The 19313-nt window shown below is 36.7% G+C and overlaps 3 protein-coding genes across 3 annotated transcripts; 2 read left to right on the top strand and 1 right to left on the bottom strand.

Annotated features, from left to right (window-relative positions):
- The first annotated feature begins 2795 nt into the window (after positions 1 to 2795).
- Positions 2796 to 4593, top strand: LOC117625067 (uncharacterized protein At4g19900). The gene has a single exon (XM_034356637.1). The coding sequence runs from the start codon at positions 2986 to 2988 to the stop codon at positions 4387 to 4389; it is 1404 nt and encodes a 467-aa protein (XP_034212528.1). The 5' UTR covers positions 2796 to 2985; the 3' UTR covers positions 4390 to 4593.
- Positions 4594 to 6922: 2329 nt separating this feature from the next.
- Positions 6923 to 10124, bottom strand: LOC117625066 (probable polyol transporter 4). The gene is made up of 2 exons (XM_034356636.1): positions 9507 to 10124; positions 6923 to 8683 (listed from the first exon to the last, which is right to left on the bottom strand). The coding sequence occupies exons 1-2, from the start codon at positions 9724 to 9726 to the stop codon at positions 7320 to 7322; spliced, it is 1584 nt and encodes a 527-aa protein (XP_034212527.1). The 5' UTR covers positions 9727 to 10124; the 3' UTR covers positions 6923 to 7319.
- Positions 10125 to 12254: 2130 nt separating this feature from the next.
- On the top strand, positions 12255 to 18282 carry LOC117625811 (splicing factor 3B subunit 2). Its single transcript, XM_034357376.1, has 18 exons — positions 12255 to 12558; positions 13393 to 13512; positions 13616 to 13738; positions 13827 to 13889; positions 13996 to 14103; positions 14600 to 14677; positions 15263 to 15355; positions 15481 to 15567; positions 15933 to 16034; positions 16124 to 16243; positions 16351 to 16413; positions 16679 to 16815; positions 17039 to 17120; positions 17206 to 17264; positions 17358 to 17403; positions 17628 to 17719; positions 17804 to 17873; positions 17978 to 18282. The coding sequence occupies exons 1-18, from the start codon at positions 12337 to 12339 to the stop codon at positions 18047 to 18049; spliced, it is 1737 nt and encodes a 578-aa protein (XP_034213267.1). The 5' UTR covers positions 12255 to 12336; the 3' UTR covers positions 18050 to 18282.
- Positions 18283 to 19313: the final 1031 nt, after the last annotated feature.

Below are 19313 nucleotides of genomic sequence, written 5' to 3'. Positions count from 1 at the left end.
GTGAAATCTCTGATTACTTTCCCGACAGTACTAAACGTGGGAAATGAATCTTTCATTTCCCGTTCCTTGGGAATTGACATGGGAAGTGATTTCCTCTCAAATCCATTCCATGAACCAAATGAGGCCTTAAAGAAGTCAAAGAAGAACTGGACAAACTATGGAGGTGATCAAATCAATAATCCTTTATGTTTTATTTTTTAATTTCTCTTTTAATTTAGCAACCACAAAAAGTGATCAAACCACTTATTCTTCATTTATTTTTCATGTCCTCTAGTCTAACTTTACAGGTATTGGGAGATTGTTAGAAAGGCCTAGCCTTGAGTCTTCCTTCCTAAGCAGCAGCAGCAGCAGGATATGGAGGAGATCCTCACCTCAGTGCAACTCTCTATCTATCTATCTAAAATATATCATTAGGAACTTAACCAAGGTGTATTGGGGTTTATTTACATTGGCTTCTCTTGGTCTTAACCAAGCTATATTAGGAACTTACTTAACCAAGCTATATCAATTTAAGTTGCTGAATTTTGGTCATGCTGGTTGTTGGTTCAATTGGGGCTTTGTTTTCTGTCTTTAGCCAAACTTTGGCCAAAAGCAAGTTGGGCCCAGCGACTTTATAAAATAAACTTGGTAGTTTATTTTATCTTCTTGTAGCAATCTAAACAAACAAATTTAAATATATCTGCAAAATTTAAGAGAAAGAATGAAGTTGGAATAGCAACAGATGCCAAAGATTTGTAGTTATAGTAACCTATTACAATACATTGGAAATCAAAATACGGTAAATAAAAGTAGATGCGTTTTTTTAGCAATTTGCATTAGAAATCATAATTACAATTCCACTCTCTCTTTTCGTCATTTTTGGGTGGATGAATTGAGTATGTTTGTACCTCAAAGTTCAAACGCTGCCATGCAAAATTGCAACTTCGATGAATTCAGTATGTTTCTATTCATACCAGATTCACCTTCCAACCGTAGTAGGCATGGGGTTCATAACTTCACCAAGAGTTAGTTGTACTTATACACAGGGGGGCCGGCCCTGACTTTCGAGTGGCCCTAGGCTAGAAATGAAAATGTGGCCTATTTATCTTTCATTCTCCTGAATATAATAAACTAATATGGAAAAAAAATTATACAATTAAGTATAATTTGGATAAATAAACACGAATCCAGTATTGGCCATATAAACGTTGCCCCAAACTAAAAATAAACAAGAATGAAGATACAAATATTTTTGCACTCTTTCATATTTCCTCGCTAAATAATCTACTAACAAGAATTTTTGGATAAATAAAAGATTTTCTAGTCCCTATTGACTTTCTTTCATTAATTGCTACTTTTAGCAATTAAATACTTGTATACATGCAATTGATGTTCATATATTACATCATTTTCATTTGGACTCCTCAGAAACACTTATAATCATATTTGGGGCCCTTAAATACCAAACTATTGAAATTATTCTCCTCCAAAATTATATTCTTCAACTTGGTACATATATATAATTTGGGGCCCTACAAATGCGAGGCGCATGGCCATCGCCCTCCTTGCCCACCCTCAGGGCCGGCACTGCTTGTACAGCACCCAAAATTGTTTCCGACACGTCATAAAATAATATGCCACGTGTATTATCAGGATCTCTCGTGAGGGAATCATGGGTTATCATTGTTGAGCTAAAGAGTGGCCATGGCCCCATGTCTCCATAATCTGAAGATTAGAAAGTTGGTTTTCACATGGTACGTAAAAATTACAATCCATTCAATTGAACTAGAAGAAAAAAAACCCCAATTAAAATGAGTTGAGTTGTTAAAAGGGGATTTTTGGACTTTTGATTGCAACTTGGAAGCACATTTGGCTGGCTCAGCCGAGCTCAATTTGGCCTGGCTCGCTGACTGCTTTATTATTTATAAGAATTTATGTTCATTTTAATAAGAGACATTAAAAATTAGAAGCTAATTGTCTCACTTATGTTTTACTTACACTCTCTTACTGGAAATTGTATGACCATGACTTAACGTCTACTATAGCTATACAACATAAAAAATTTCTTTGACCACCATTATTTATAAAATAGGATTGTAAGTAAAATGGTACCGTACGAATACAAAATTTGTTTATAATGAACTAAAATAAAAACAAACAAAAAAAAATTATTTGAGTGTATGCTTTGGAGCAAATAGATATATAAGAGTTACAAGATATTCTAAAACATAGAAAATACATCTATGTTATATATCTTGGAATAGATATATAAGATATTCCAAGATCTATAAGAGTTACAAGATATTATATACATCTTGGACCTATAAACCGTCTATACCTGAGGAGTAGTAGCCCATATCAAATTTTGGCTAAACTAAACCGTTTTAAACTTACTTTAGCTACACCACGAGTATGCACAAAAACAAGTAATTGAGGTAAAGTAATTTTCATATTTTAATATCAATCTTAAAATACCTGAAGAATTCAAATTCATTTCACATTGGTCATAGTCAACCATTAATTAAACGGTGGTCACTTTCTTTATTATTATTTTTCACAAATCTCTTTTATTGCATGCTTTTAACAAAGCGTGTTACATTCTCAAATGTGGCAAGTATTTTGATTTTTCATTATCCTTAGCAATCTTTTTATTCAAGACCAAAGACAAAAAAATAAAAGCCTCGGATATACGCGCTAAAAGCGAGCCAACTGGCGCGGTGGAGCCAAGCCTAAGACTTTACTCTCTCTCTCCACACACAGAAAACTGGTGGGAACTTTCACTACCTGGTATATATTTTTGGTTCCCAATGCTCAAAACACAAACATTTCACTTCAATCTTTTGCCGCTTCCACCATTAAAATGCTCTTCAACTTTCCCTGCAACTCTCAGCTGCTTCCTCTCTCTTGTCAGTTGTATCTACCGTCACAAAAACAGAGCCAATTGAACTCTCTCAGTAAAAGCTAGCACAAACCAGACAACCAGCTAACCAACCAACCAACCAAACCATGTTTGATGATGAAAGTCCCAAACTTCCTAACCCACTCATTGTCTTTATCAACCAATTGCAATACTTAAAAAGATCGATACTTTCCGTTCTTCTTAGCTTGCCCACTTCTCTTCTTGCTCTGCTTCTCCTTCTCCTTTTGGCCTACAATGGCTTCTATGTCTTCTGTATTTACCTTCCTCTTTCCAAGCCCTCGCCGGACCCTGCCATTTTCTCCCCGGGAAATCTCGCCGGGGATTCTGTAAGTAATTGGGTTCCTGCGCATGTTTCTTCTTCTTCTTCAAGTTCAAAAATTTCTTCTTCTGTGATGTATGTGGTGAAGGAAGAAAATGCGCCTATGTTCTTAAAAACTCATTTGCCTCCTCTGCACAACCCAAGAAATTCAATGGTACCCATCCCAAAATTTTCACTCCAAAGGCCAAGGCGGATCAGAAAACACAAGCGCAAGCTCAAAAGCTTACCCCCTGAACCAAAACTCTCTCTGTTTTCAACAAGAATGAGAGACTTCTTTGCTGGTAACTCTTCTTCTTGTAAAGTCAGGTTCTTTATGACTTGGATTTCGTCCAAGACTTTTGGAAACAGGGAATTGCTGGCTGTGGAGAGCTTGTTCAAGTCCCATCCAAATGCTTGTTTGGCCATAGTCTCAAATTCGCTGGATTCAGAGAAAGGAAGTCAAATTTTGAGGCCATTCTCAGAAATGGATTTCAGGGTAATGGCAATTTCTCCGGACTTTGATTACTTATTCAAGAACACTCCAGCAGAAGCTTGGTATAGTGAGCTAAGGACAGGGAAAGTGAATCCTGGTGGAGTTTCTTTGGGTCAAAATCTCTCTAATTTGCTTAGGCTTGCTTTGTTGTATAAGTTTGGTGGTATTTATTTAGACACAGATGTTATAGTGCTAAAGAGTTTATCAAAGTTGAGAAATGTGATTGGAGCTCAGGCAATTGATGCCCAAACTGGGAATTGGAGCAGACTGAATAATGCTGTGTTGGTATTTGATAAGAACCATCCATTGATCTTCAAGTTTATCCAAGAATTTGCTCTCACATTTGATGGGAACAAGTGGGGTCACAATGGCCCTTACTTGGTTTCAAGGGTGGTTTCAAGAGTGAGAGAAAATCCAAAAAACCCAGGTTTTAATTTCACTGTCTTAACACCCTCAGCGTTCTATCCGTTTAACTGGAGCCGAATTCGGAGTCTCTTTCGGGGTCCTAAAGATGAGCTTCATTCAAAATGGTTACTTGCAAAGCTGAGGCATATTTGTTCTCAAAGCTTTGCACTGCATTTGTGGAACAGCCAGAGTAGACGGCTGAATGTTGAGAAGGGAAGCATTATTGATCATCTAATGTCAGAATTTTCAATCTTTCCCAATTCTTCAGCTTCAAGCTCTGTCAAGATAGAATAAGGTTGATAAATTGTGTATGTGTTACTTTGTCTTGTTCATTGTTTTAGAGGTTGGTTGTTTTTCTATTTAAGATATGTTTCAACTGCCAACTCAGTTCGTTCAGATATTGTGGTGGTGAATGGCTGAGGAGGAATAAAAGAAATAATAACCCAAAAAATCGAAAATCAAAATGATTTTTTCTTGTATATTTATCGTTGGTTCTCATGATGAAGAAATTTATCTTGGCCCTTTTAATTTTCTGCACTTGTACTATCTTATGGAGATCAGAAAATGCAAAGAAGTTATAGCATTTGAAGATTTCATTTCCTGCTCTTTTCTGAGGAGGCTTTCTGCGATACTGCATTAGGTGTAGGGAATCTTTCATGAACTTAAAATGTCAAAGCTATAGAAGTAGTTTTGGATTGTCTAATTGGTTTTAAGCAAATTATGGGGAACAAAAAGCTTATTCTAATTTATAACCTTTGAATCTCCATTCTGATTACTTTATTGTGAAAGCGATATATAAGCTTCCAATCAATATGGGCACCTACTTCCTTGCCTGATGATGCACGTCACTATATGCTTCCCTTTTATATTCTCTCATTAGTCCTAAGATTAGATGCCAAAATTGTAACCCTTAATCCATAATTTATTATGGCCTCTGAGGGTTTCAATTTTGAAAGTAAAGACTTTTCTTGTCAGTGCTTTTGTTTGATGGGTTCAAAATCATCAAAGTAGAAGGTTGACGCTGATTGAATTGGGTTTTATCGTGTTTCGTGTGACTTGTAATGTGAATCAAGTAAGGATGTTATCTGCCATGTGTGTTTGAGGAGGCTAAGCACTAGCAAATTGTGGTGATCTATCTGAATTCGAGTACGCATGTTTAGGTGAGACACATACTTCTTGCTAATTGTCCAGAGCAACAAGGCAGAAGACATGCCGCTCATCATGCTTATCTGCCATGTGTTTTAAGATATCAGAAAAAAAAAAAAACAAAACAAGAAGAAATAAATAAATTAATTGAGTGAAAGATGGACCTAAACAAGTCATTGACTTATAGTTTTTCTTCCTCTATAAAGTATTCAAGTGATCTTAACATAAAATTTTATTCAAATATATTTCAGAACATGCTGAAGTTTCTAACATCAGATCTCAAGCATTAATGGGTTCCAATCTCTGTATCATGGAGTGTGAATCACTACATCTTCTTTGCAGATAGTTTTCTGTACTTTACAGAGTGGCCACATGGTTATAGTTACAGGCCATATTTATGATCCACCTTAGCCCTACATGCACAATTAGTTCTCTCTTTGTGTAAAGACGGTTCTTTCTTGCGGCAATGGGCTTGTTGCTCAAGTGGTTAAGAACATCTGCATTCTAGGTCATAGATTCGATTCCCCCCTCCCCCAATATCACTTTGTACCCAAAAAAAATAAGACGGTTCTTGTGAATGTCTACGTATATTCTAATTCTTGATTGAATATGCTTGACCTAAAAGGAGGGATTATTCTGGGACCAGTTTCTACTCAAGGACAAGATTCACACTGGAAGTTGTATATGTTTAAGCATCTAAGTATAACCTTTATGGGATTGTCCTTGTCTTTATGTTGAACGTGTTGGTCTACACCACATGTGGCCTTAATATGTTCTTTCACTTTCACTATGTTTCCGCTCATCAAATAAATGTTGATATCCTCCTAAAAGAACATATTGATTCAGGGATTACTGCTAAAATTAAGGTAGACAAAATAGTACTGTCAAGCTTATTCAATCAAACAGCAAGAACACTAAGCAATGCACATATTTCAATTTCTCTGAGATGCTTCTAACATCACACAGATATAAGGCTTTTAGGTAATAGAAGATAATATATTGCACATCCCGGAAGACATAAAGATCAACTATCACAAAGATATCAATGCCCTTTCGGCCAAGAGTTTGGAAATGCCAAAATCAGATACATGATGAACCACTGAGGTTGAATAACCATGATGCAGATATTCCAACGCTAATGCAACATCTAGCAGTATGTTTAGTCTTTGCAGTAGATCCAAAAAATAGTTGGGAGAATACTACAAATTCTCAAGGCACCCACTAAGCATGCCCTCCAGTATATCTCAAGGCTTTGAAATCAAAATTGGAACAACTTGTAATGATTTTGATGAGAGTTGTGTGGCAGATGTTGCTCAATGTTTCACATTCACAATCAGAAGTCTTTGGATGTTGGAAAGTGTTCCTTTGTTCACAGAACTGAAATCTCCTCCGCCTAGCAACCTGCGTGATAAGGTAATGTATTTGCTGGATTTGATGTGTCATGCACATATTCTATTTCATTGAACTATATTATCTAACAACCATAACTGGATTCAAAGTACCCTTTGAAGAGTTGAACAGAAACAGGAAAAAAAAACTCTCACATCAGCTACACTCTGATAGGAAAAATTGAGTGGAACAAGGTTACAACAAGGCCTTTGACTAAACCCTGGTACAAATGGCAAATGAAAACAAATTAACAGTCCATAGATTATTCAGTAACAAATGAAAACCACCAAGAACCATAGGAACCACACATCTAGATTTAGAGCTGCTTAATAAAATGTATAGAGTTGTAGAGAACCAGAAACACAATCCTTATTGTTTCAATTAACTCAACTCCATCTGATTTCTATCTTACGAGCCTTCATGGTGAAGAACATGGAAGCTCTAAATAAGTTCAAGTACATGGGGGCCAAGAACAAGATGACAGAATCTTGACCTCTTTTGGTTCTGTTATAATATGTGCAATCGGTACACTTTGCAGACAAATCAGTATAATACTGCTCAAACAATTTGGTGAAAAATAAGTATACTAGGACAAAATATGTGTAACCCGCAACCTGCCCAATATGGCTTTGGGCTTGCAGGCTCTACTGTTGGAAGTTTGTGGTTTAGCAATCAAGTATGCCTCCCACTCATGCTTTCTGCACTAGACGCTCTGCATCTCCCATTTCAACCTCACCGCTTTGCCATTCTCCTTTATCTTGGAAAAGCATTTCAATTTCTTCTAAAGACTTTCCTTTTGTTTCTGGAACACATGTATGGACAAAAGCAACAGAGAGAGCTGAAATCACTGAAAAAATAAAGAAGGTTCCTGCTACTGTTATTGCTCGAGACACGGAGAGGAAGGACATGGTAATCACACCACTACTGACCCTACTACCAACAGCCCCCAGGGCGGATGCTTGAGCTCGAAGTTTAAGAGGGAAGACTTCAGATGACAAGACCCAACAAATTGGGCCAATTCCTACTGAAAAGAAAGCTACATTTCCACAAACAGTTAATATTGCCAATCCAATTCCCAGTTTTCCATTTCCTGGAAGAGCTAGAGCAAGGCTCAGACCAAATAAACAAGTGGTCATTCCTATTGTGCTCACATAAAGCAAAGGCTTTCTGCCCACTCTATCAATGAGAAAGATAGCTACCAAGATGAACACAGTTTTGGTAAACCCAACAACAACAGTTGCAGCAAGAAGTTGAGTGTTGCCTTTGATCCCAGCATTTTTGAAAATTGTTGGACTATAATACACAGTTGCATCAATACCGGTAATCTGTTGGAAACATTGGATTCCACAACCAGTAATCAGCATTCGACGAACTGCAGGATTAGGATTCAAAATTTCGTTCCATATAGCTTTTGCTTCATACTTTTCAGCATTAGCCATCCCTGCAGCTAATTGTATTTCAGCCAATCTTTCCTCCACATCACTTTCACTCTCATTTGTCTTGGTCAGTACTATTTTTGCTTCTTCAATCCTATTCTGCATCACCAACCACCTTGGAGATTCAGGGATCACAAAAAGAGAAAATCCAAGAAAGACTGAAGGTATGATTCCCACACCAAGCATGACCCTCCAGCTCATATGCACTGGAAGTCCCGAAAAAGCATAGTTTGATATGTATCCAAGAAGGATACCTAGATTTACAAAAATCTCAGGAAAAGATGTAAGCGAGCCTCTGGCTATTGCAGGAGAAATCTCAGCAATGTAAACAGGTGCGATCATGACCCCGAACCCTATCCCCACTCCGGCAAAGAGTCTACCAATCATCAGCACTTCAAAAGAAGGAGCAAGAGCCATTATGAGAGCACCAGTCTGAAAGACAAAGGATGCAAATGCAATTGTCCACTTTCTACCAATGGCATCTGATGTTTTTCCACCTGCTAAACTACCCAATAGGGAGATTATGCTCAAAATTCCAACAAGAAGTTCTTGTTGTACGTCTGTGATTTTTAGATCCTCTTGGATGAACAAAATTGCTCCACTCATAACACCCACATCTGCATCGTGATAAATACACATTATAAACCACGTAGTTGTACAGTAGTACTAAACCCACATTACCAGCTAAGTAAAGGGACATAAATTAGAAAGGTTAAGATTGACTTCAAGAATCTTCTTAAATAAAAACCAAAATCACAATGGATTAGGCCCAGAGAAAAAGAAAAAACAATGGAACAACATATTCTCGAAAGGCGATGACTTTCATTGTCAAAGCAGATTCTTTACTTCATTGTGCTAGTTTCAATTGCTCAAAGCATTTAAAAAAGCATATTGCAAGATGACACTTTTAACTTCAGAGGTGAAATTTGTCCCCTATATTTCTGGAACTTAACCCAAAACATGATATTTCTGTTCACTTGGGTTATCTCAATATATAAACTAAAATGACTCTTGATCTGAATCCAATTGCGTCCACTTAGATGATCCAACTGTCTTCACGGGCTTGTAACATTTTAATCCAACAAGACAAAAAGTGTCTTTTAACAATTAAGTTGAAAACATTCGTAGAAAATTTACATCAATTGCAGAAAAAAGTTCACTAAAACACCAAGTTAAACGTGCACTATATTTGTGCTATATCTATTGTTTATATAAAATGCCAGACAACTGAAGAAGTTGATTGAGTCTGACACATAACTCCAGTTGATTGAGTCTTCACAAAACAAATAGATCGAAAATAAACATATTAAAATAAAGAAAATACATTGAAAACAAAAAAAGAAAACCAAAATTGAATAAAACCAAAATAGTATATCAAGAATTAAGCAGATCAAGCTGAAAACATATAGATCATGTTGAAGATCAGGTTCAAGTACCAACCGTATCCAAGAAGCACGGAATTGAGAGAGGCAAAGATGGCGCAGGCAAAGACATATTTCCGGGTATTTCGGTTTTCCTTTCTCAATGGAATATCTTCCTCTGTGTCTACAACCTCGGACTCCATTCTCTTGTACTTGGTCTTGCTCCCAAGTGGAAATTCAGAACCAGACACTCCATTCTCAGTAGCATTCTTATTTTCCTCTCCACCCACCAACCCCATCACCTCTTCTCCTTCTCTCTCTAGATATATAGATGTGTCTGTGTCTACAATGTATATAATATATGGGACTCTCTCTCTCTATCTCTATCTTTCTCCTCCTCCTCCTCCTCTGTGCCGTTCCTGTGTGTTGTTATGAGGAGGAAGAGAAAGCGAGGACCTTTATTACGTGGACAACTGTTGTTTTGAGCTCTTAAGCCGAGACAATTCAATTTTCCAGAGAAGAACAGAGGATTTTCTATGTGTTTTCTCACAGATCTGAAACAGAGGAGGAGGCAGAAACTGAGAAACAGAGGAGGATGTTTTTTTTGGGTAAGAACTAGAATAGAATCCAGCACATATGGTGAGTGAAAGAAAGAAAGAGGTTTTGTGCGGACCGACCCGCGTTTCTTACACACATCACGGACATTTTCTCATGTTTATATTTTTTGTGCGTCTCTTTCCCTTTATTCTCAAGCAAAATAAGGATTCTGCACATTTAAGAAAGGGTTGCTTTTTTTTTTTTTTTTTCTTCTTTAAAATAAATAAAATTTGCATTTTAAAACAAATTTTAAATATTGACATTTATATAACTATTTTTCGTTCCGGAATTTATAAAACTATTTATAGACTCTATTTAATTTATTTAGATTTATAAAACTATTGTTTGATCATTTGTCGGCGAGACTTATGGAGGTGGGACAATTGAAAGTCTAAAAATTATCACAGCACATCGTCAAAGCTTTGTTAAAAAAAAAGTCATAAATTCAAATTGCATGGACCAGTCAAATTTTATAAAATAAAAATAAAAATTTAAAAATTTATCTTATTGAAGAGGAAGACAAACCCCTTCAAATCAAGGATCACAATGTCATGTATGGCTCATCTAATTTGGAAGGCAATCTTCTTCAATTCTATCCTTTTTAGAAATCTAACATGAGTACAAAATTCTTGTACAAAGGTGTGCACATGCATTAATTATTAAAATTCAAAATGACATTATTTTAGAGTGCTGTTATTTTCACTCTTGTCCTATTTTTTTACCGACCTTATCTTTCCATCCACCATATAGATTTGAAAAGACACAATGCTATTTTTCACCCTCCATAGTTCCATATCTTTATATGCATTTTATGGTAAATTAAATTAAAATAAAGTAAAAAATAATACCCAATGTCATCATAGAGATTGACTCAACTTCATATAATTAAAAGATCTCTTTTTTATTTATTTAAATGATCCAACCACGTGGACTAATATGGAAGAATCAATTTCACTTCCTTGTTGTAACCCATTAGAAACCAAAAATTGGTAGCCCAATTTCAAAATGCGATCAAGTTCTCAAGAAGGTTCCAAAAGGGTGGAGTTGCGCTGTGTCAGAGGTAGGGAGAGAGATGAGCTATGATGGGAGGAAGGCGGAAGGATTGCGGAGATGGTGATTTGGGGCTGGGGTAAGTCGGGATGGGACGTGAGGGAGGGAGATATACACACACCATAGTATATAATTTAGGTTTTAGTCACAAAAAAATTTTCACTTTTGAAAAAAGCCAAAGTTTTTTCAAAAAAGACAAAAAAAACCTCTAAAAACTAAAGACATGCAAATGTAAAGGATTCCTTAGGAAATCCAAAAATAAATATGGACAATTTAGTCCATTTTGGCTTCTTTTAAAAAATTTATCTCTCCTGTGGTCTTTTCCAAAGTCTCCCGGCAATGTTTTTAATCATTTGAACTAAGTCTCTTTCTCGAATAGTATTCTAGATTATTTTTTAAAATTAAATTTATTACAATTAAATTTTAATTTTAAAAAATAATCGAGAATACTATTCGAGAAAGAGACTTATAGTTCAAATGATTAAAAACATTGCCCGTTTGACATTGCTTATTTGGGGTGATAAATGATTTTTTTAAAATTATTTGAAAGTCCAGCCCGTTTGGTAAACTATGAGAAAATCATTTATTGTTAAAAATTGGTGTGAGAGAAAGCTATAAGGGAAAACAGCTAATGAGGTGTTTTTATTTTCTGATTATGCAGGAATTAGGTTCGAAGAGGCGCTGGGTTTAATGATTATGCATGAATCATTTTCTGATTATGCGGGAATCAGTACCAACAACACTTTTAACGAAAAGTTTACCAAATATCAAACTGCTTTATCTCACAGCAAATCTGACAACGAGTATTTTCACAGCACAATAATACCAAACTGCCCCTTAATCTTCTTAAGTCTTGTATTTAATTTCCCTGTCTTTCAATATCACTTATATTAGAAGAAAAAAATACAAAATTTTTTTATTTGCGAGGAAACAAAAACCATAATTATGGTCCACATCCACATCCACATCCACATCATATTATGGTAGGATTGCCTGCTGGTGGGACATGGGTTGGATGTCGCTTTGTAGTTCAGTAAACATTGGGCCTAAAGTCCAAAGTCCAGCGCAATGGGCCTTGATCCGGCCCAACTTTTGCTATAGCCTCTCACGTGATGAGTCACGTGCCAGTTCGTGTACCTATAAAAACCAACCCCATTATCCACCCCCCAGTTAATTCTCCCTTTTACACACACTGACGGACAGTGCGCTGCGGGAGCCTCTTTCTATTTGTTTTCGTTGAGAGCTCAAGACCGATCCTAAACATGACTGCGGAGGTTCTCTCGCAGCCAAACGGCGTCGTCGCGAACGGCGACCTGAATCCAGTCTCTAACAACGCGACCGCTGCCAAGAATTCGAAGGAGAGCGAACGACGTCGGCGCAGGAGAAAGCAGAAGAAGAACAACAAAGCCTCTCAGGCGCCGGAAGCCAGCGCCGGCGACGAGAGCGACGAGGGTGATGCCAAGGAGAGCAAAGTCCCTCAACAGGTTCATTGCTTCTCTTTCTGTCTGGTTATTTTGTAAAATGTTTAGTTAATTGTTATTGGTTGCTGATTTCTAGGGTTTTGATGGTCTAATTTCGATGTCATTATGCTTCGCAGTTAGTAGATCAGTGGGATTAGGGTTTTGGGTTCAATTTCTATTGCTTAATTAGCGTAGGGTTTGGACACTGCGCTTTGTGCGCTTACTTAGAAACTGCTATGGAAATCACGAAAAAAAAAAGCAATGTTAAGGGTTTAATATGCCCATCCATTAATTGCAGAATTTGGTCGAACCATATTCTTGCTCTGTCTCTCTCTCTCTAGTTTTCTTTATTTTGGATGTACTGTACACCTCTTGATTAAATTTCACAAAAAGAATTCTTACCTGGATTGGAATTTATCTTGATATTTAGTCCTTTGGCTGTAACTTCTTACCTTGTAATGAGTATATCGTGTGCAGCTTAGGAGTAGCCGTTTTCTATTGCATCTTCACCCTGTGTCTTATCTATATCCTAAATGGTGAAGAAAGTGGAATTCCAAACTTTTATTTTGTTTCTTTCTTTCTTGTTGTAGGTAGTAGTATTAATCAATTTGCTCTTGTACACGGCGGTGGTAATTTTAGCAAAATCAATTTGAAAATTGTTGAACTACTTTTCTTCTAGTGTATTTTTTTAATCTTGAAAAACTTTTTATGTTTTTCTTTAGAGATTCATTCTTCTAATTTTTCTTTCCCAGTAGCATGTGAACGACTGAATAAAGCTTTCTAATGGTGTTGAAATAATCTGCTGATTCTGTTGTATCATCTTATCATGTGTATTAATGTAAGTTCTGAACTGTGTAGATTGTTGAGAAAGTTGAAATTGAATATGTTCCAGAGAAAGCAGCGTTAAATGATGGCATGGATGAGGAATTCAGAAAAATTTTTGAAAAATTCACTTTCCAGGACTCTGCAGGTGCTGAGGTAAAAAGGGAATTTAAAATAAATAAATAAATAAAAGACGTTAGTGTGCTTAATTTATTTTGCAAGGATATCGCACAATGCATTAATCGTTTTATCCATCCAGGAGGATAAGAAGGATGAGTCTCAAGATGGAGCCCCGCAAAAGAAGGCCGACTCAGATGCGGATGAGGACGAGCAGGATAATCAACAAAAAGAGAGAGGAGGCATTTCAAACAAAAAGAAAAAGGTTGTTGATATTGTTATTGTTAACGTTATTTATTAGCAGCATTATTTTTGTTGAGGCTAAGACAAATTTTGTTGTTGTTATCTTTCAGCTTCAACGGCGAATGAAGATTGCAGAATTGAAACAGATCTGTGCTAGGCCCGATGTTGTTGAGGTGTTGATGCTGTGTTTTGTTTGTTTAAGTTACTGTTATCTGTTGTTCTTGTTGTTGTCCATTTATTAAGGTTTGAAATTAAGATTGTTTGGCTACATATTCTCAGGTGTGGGATGCAACTGCAGCTGATCCTAAGCTGCTGGTGTTTTTGAAATCATATCGTAATACTGTACCTGTGCCAAGGCATTGGTGTCAGAAAAGGAAATTTCTGCAGGTTAGTGATCCCCCTAATGTTAAAACTATTGATTAAAATGTGTATGCATGATTAATGGGTATGACTAACATGTTGGGATTAGGGAATAGAGTGCGGGAAGATCACGTCGATGAGGTTTCTCTTATATGTATGCATGTGGTTCTTGCAGGAGAGCGGCTGTGACAACCATGGAGCCTGGACTTGTAGGTGTTTGGAAAATGGCACCTTGAATGATTTATCTTTATATGTATCTGCTAGTAGGGGTGGGGATCTAGGCATAATTTAGTACTATTATTGTGGATATTTGCAGTACCTTTGCATGATGGATTTTGGGATTTCATTCACTTTAAAGGCGCTGATATATCTGCTTTGAATTTTCAGATGCCTTCCCATAATGCTTAGTCATCAGGCCCAATACGTCTCTAATTTTAAAATTTGACACTGATGGTTTGGATGTGGAAAAATATAGTGGTGATTCTAAATGATTACTTGTATCTCATGTGGATTGATTTTGCAGGGTAAACGTGGTATCGAGAAACAACCATTTCAGCTCCCTGATTTCATTGCTGCAACGGGAATTGAGAAAATTAGACAGGTAAATTGGTCATGAGATAATTATGTTTAGAGTATTCTTCTCTGTGGCGCCAACTTGCATCTGAATTCTAATAGTGAACATGAATAGGCTGCAAATTTTCTCGATAAGGTTTAAGTTTGACTTGTGTTGTTCAGCTCATTTGAGCTTGGACCATAAAAGAAATGAGCGGAGTTCAAAGAAAATATTATGTTAATTAAACAAGCCAAGCTTAACCTTTTGTACTGTGCTTGAAAATTTGTGAGGAGCTTGGATTTTAATGCGACAGCATGAGTTTGTTTCAAGCTCTACTTCTTCATTAAAGTTTGGCTCATAAATGTTAAATCTTTTAACCTTATAAGTGATTTTTATTTATTTTTGGTTCCTGAAGCTGAATTAAATTATAACTTTGAAACTTACATCTACTCTAATCTCACCAGCGATGTATTTACATGGAATTTGTCTTGCCAGTGCTTAATTTCCTATGTAGTTATGAATGCATATGCATATTTTCTTGGGTTTGCAGAATATAATTATGGTTTTATCTGCCTTGTCATTTTGATTGTCTAACAGTGTTGCCGGTTCATCACTATTTGGTGTCTTTTGCAGGCGTACATTGAAAAAGAAGATAGTAAGAAATTGAAGCAAAAACAACGAGAACGTATGCAGCCAAAGATGGGGAAAATGGATATTGATTATCAGGTTTCCATTTATTACAATTTCCATCCAGTCTTTGTATTCGTGTTTAAATGCTGTAATTGAGAGGACGTGCATTTGCAGTGATCATATGTTGTCTTTCTGATGAGACTGTGGTTCCTGTTTGTTAGGTTCTCCATGATGCGTTTTTCAAGTACCAGACTAAGCCAAAGTTAACAACTCTTGGTGATCTGTACCACGAAGGGAAGGAGTTTGAGGTATTATTCCTGCATCTGCATACACAACTTAATGTTCTTTGTCAAGTGAATATTTTCATTGGTAGCTTATTCGTGACAGCATATATGCTTTTCATTATCTATTCATGCATTTGTATTGAATTGTTCAGTTGTGTTGCTAGCTGCAGTACTCATGCCTAGCTAAATAAATGAGTAGTTCATTTTGTGTGTGCAGTTGGTTTTCCTTTCTTGACTAGAGGAGAATTTAATTACTCTGTACTGAGTTCTGTAGGATTCAGGCACTAATCTGTTGTATTCTCTATGCTTCATGACAAACTAATTATGGCACAAGTCTTTGAAGGTTTAACTTAATTTGTATTAATTTTATTTCCCTGTTTTCTGTTCAGGTGAAACTGAGGGAGATGAAGCCAGGCATGCTTTCACATGAACTAAAAGAAGCTCTTGGTATGCCAGATGGTGCTCCTCCCCCATGGCTCATCAATATGCAGGTGAATCTGCAAAGATGTGTTTGGTTTATAACTCTATGGTGTATGCAAACGTTTATTAATGTTGGGAATTGTTGAATTTTTTCTTCCAGAGATATGGTCCTCCACCATCATATCCACATCTGAAAATCCCCGGGCTGAATGCGCCTATCCCCCCTGGAGCTAGCTTTGGTTACCATGCTGGTGGCTGGGGAAAGCCTCCTGTTGATGAAGTGAGTTTTTAACTGCTTGTTATTTTTGTTTTTTGTTTTGTTTTAATTCAAACTACTTTATATAGCTATTGGTTTTGTAACTATTTAACTTGTCTTTTGTTGTTTAGTATGGGCAACCGTTGTATGGAGATGTTTTTGGTGTTCAGCAACAAGATCAGCCTAATTATGAGGTACAGCTTGTGATTTGGATCACTATGCTTTGTCTTGAAATTTCTATTTTCACACGGCCTTTAGATGCCAAGAGTGTCAAGGTGGGCATTAGGTGTTCATAAGACGTCAACTGCTTTTACTAATGCTAACTTTCTTTACTTCGGTGCTAGGTGGACTTCATTAATATATGGAATATAATTCTGATTGGCTTAGATATTTTTACTGAATTGTCATTAGACCATAACCTCTTCTGATTATATTACAATGACATCTTCTAAAATTCAGGAAGAGCCTGTTGATAAGACAAAGCATTGGGGTGATTTGGAGGAGGAGGAAGAGGAGGAAGAAGAAGAGGAAGAGGAAGAACAACTTGAGGAAGAAGATTTACAGGATGGTATTGAATCTGTAGATAGCCTTTCAAGGTATCATGTTTCTTTTGTTTCCCTTCTTTATTTTTGTTTTAATAGGCTTTGTGCAGTTGTATATATCTTCGTTGTTTCCGGATTTAGTTTCGTTAATACGCTGATTTTATTAAGCACAAAAACCAGTTTCTTCTTTTTGGTTTTTCTGCCACTGAAGATTGCAACGAAAATAGATGTAATATCAGAGTTGTTCTTTTTACTAAAATTTTCACCTCCTTCTCAGTACTCCCACTGGTGTTGAGACACCTGATGTCATTGACCTCCGTAAGCAGCAGAGAAAGGAACCTGAAAGGCCTCTATACCAAGTAAGCTCAGTGATTGGAGACTTCTGCCTAGCATGTGTTGATTGTTATTATTATTATTCTAATTCTTCTGATTTATTTTGTAAAGGTACTTGAAGAAAAAGAAGAAAAAATTGCTCCAGGGACACTGCTTGGAACAACACACACGTATGCATTATGCTTTAAATAGTCCCGGTTTATTCTTTGTTTTTCCATTTGTATTTGTTTTAAACATTCTTTTCATATGTTTTCTGTGTACAGGTATGTTGTTGGTAGTGGCACCCAAGACAAAGCAGGGGCCAAAAGGGTAAGAAACTCTCTATCTAGAGGGTGTAAAATAGGGGATTATTTGATTGGGAAATGCATGTGCTTGAGGTGCTACTTCTGTCAGAAAATGGCAAATATGTTAATTAAGCTCTATAAGAAAGCTAGTGACGTGTATTAGTGCCTTGTATAATTTGTATTTGCCACCAATTTTTTTATTTAATTATCTTTCTTATGTATTGATTCATTTGTCGCTTCTATCTTTAGGTTGATCTGCTTAGAGGTCAGAAAGCAGATAAAGTGGATGTCACTTTACAACCTGAAGAATTGGAACTTATGGAGAATGTTTTGCCTGCAAAGTAAGTTAAAAAAACATGAGAATGTTGATTCTTTTTTCCCATTACCTTAGCAGCAGTGAATTTGACATATTTTGTATTTCTCAGGTATGAAGAAGCAAGGGAGGAGGAGAAGCTGCGAAGTCAGCGGGAAGATTTCAGTGATATGGTTGCGGAGGTAAACCTTGAACTAGTGTAGAGATATAGGAATTCAAGAAATAAATAAGTGCTTGTATTCGGTTGCTTGTTTTGACAAATTCTAATGAGATGTTTTTGGTGCAGAATGAGAAGAAGAGGAAACGTAAGATGCAGGAAAAGGAAGGGAAAAACAAGAAGAAGGATTTCAAGTTCTAGGAGGAGAGAGCATCAAGTTTTGCTGGAAGCCACCCTGATGTTGAGATATTTTACAAGATTTTGGTGCCAGTGTGTGTTGAGACTTAGTTGTACTCTGATTGTATTTAGATATGATCTATCTTCACCCCAGTTCACTGTATGAACTGCATAATATATAATTAACCGCCTTTGGTTCCCCTTTGGCCTTGTCTTAATTTATATATTCGTGAGTAGTATTGAGGACACCTTTTGTTTTTTTTACTTGCAGACCTTGTCCTAGAAAAACCTTTTGGGCATCCATGATACCTGATGGTTGCGCGCATGCCTCAGCATGGGCCCACATCTATACGACTAATGCTATAATATTGAGAGAGAGAGAGAGAGAGAGAGAGAGAGAGAGAGGGCCTTGGCAGATTGTAAAGGTCGAGTGGTGACATAAAATATAGGCATGGGCCCCACATCTATACGACTAATGTCATGATATTGAGAGAGAGAGAGAGAGAGGGCCGCCTAAAAGAGAGAGAAAAGTAAGATTCTAAAGTGAACGCAGTGAGGAAGATCAACTTTGTGTTTCATGCATCTTCTTCGCCACTAAGAAATGAGTTCATGTAATTGTCGTATTTAGTATGCAAGGCGTTTAAGTAGTAAAAATTAGTTACTCTTACACTCAAGATTTGGTATTTGATTTTCTGTTCCTTTAATATTGCTTGTATAAAAGAAGAAAAAAACTTTCACATTTGATAAATATAGATTTGGTATTTGTATGTTTTTTTTCCTTGCAGTTAATTGCAGGTTCTAGGAGGAGGATATAATTGATATGGGGATAGCCTTGATAGTATGATTAGATTTGAACTACAAGAGCATTAGGCAAAAGTGATGAGACTCAAAAGTCACGTGTGACAATTTGCTGGCGGACATGGTTGAAGGGGATGCCAAACAAAGGCTAATTTGAGTCTAGGGTTTTTAGTCGGCTCGATTATTGATAAGATAATCCAAATTATTAAAATTGTGCATGACGAAGCCAGCCTGCATCAAGAGAGCAGCTTGACTACTACACTTGAAACAATTATATTATGTTTTACTTCCATCCTTCCATTCCATGCATACGATAAACAAATAATGGACCCACCATCACCTACCACTATAAAAAAGATTATTAGATCTAAGCCGACTAGGCCCCATGTCCACAGGCCAGCTTCATATTCCACACCCCATTTCTTGTGTGTCACAATTGCTTCCTTGACCTACGAATTCTCTTCCTCCTCTCAATTTGGAGATACCATCA

This window comes from Prunus dulcis, chromosome 4 (genome assembly GCF_902201215.1).
Source record: "Prunus dulcis chromosome 4, ALMONDv2, whole genome shotgun sequence".
Taxonomy (NCBI): Eukaryota; Viridiplantae; Streptophyta; class Magnoliopsida; order Rosales; family Rosaceae; genus Prunus; species Prunus dulcis.
This window is presented reverse-complemented; position numbering and strand designations above follow the sequence as displayed.

Bases quoted from the DNA above. Each gene is read 5' to 3' on its own strand.
- LOC117625066 (XM_034356636.1), bottom strand. From the start codon at position 9,726: ATGGGGTTGGTGGGTGGAGAGGAAAATAAGAATGCTACTGAGAATGGA. The intron at 8,684-9,506 runs GTTGGTACTTGA...ATCACGATGCAG, and splicing joins TTCCGTGCTTCTTGGATACG to ATGTGGGTGTTATGAGTGGA.
- LOC117625067 (XM_034356637.1), top strand. From the start codon at position 2,986: ATGTTTGATGATGAAAGTCCCAAACTTCCTAACCCACTCATTGTCTTT.
- LOC117625811 (XM_034357376.1), top strand. From the start codon at position 12,337: ATGACTGCGGAGGTTCTCTCGCAGCCAAACGGCGTCGTCGCGAACGGC. The intron at 12,559-13,392 runs GTTCATTGCTTC...TGAACTGTGTAG, and splicing joins AGAGCAAAGTCCCTCAACAG to ATTGTTGAGAAAGTTGAAAT. The intron at 17,404-17,627 runs GTAAGAAACTCT...TTCTATCTTTAG, and splicing joins ACAAAGCAGGGGCCAAAAGG to GTTGATCTGCTTAGAGGTCA.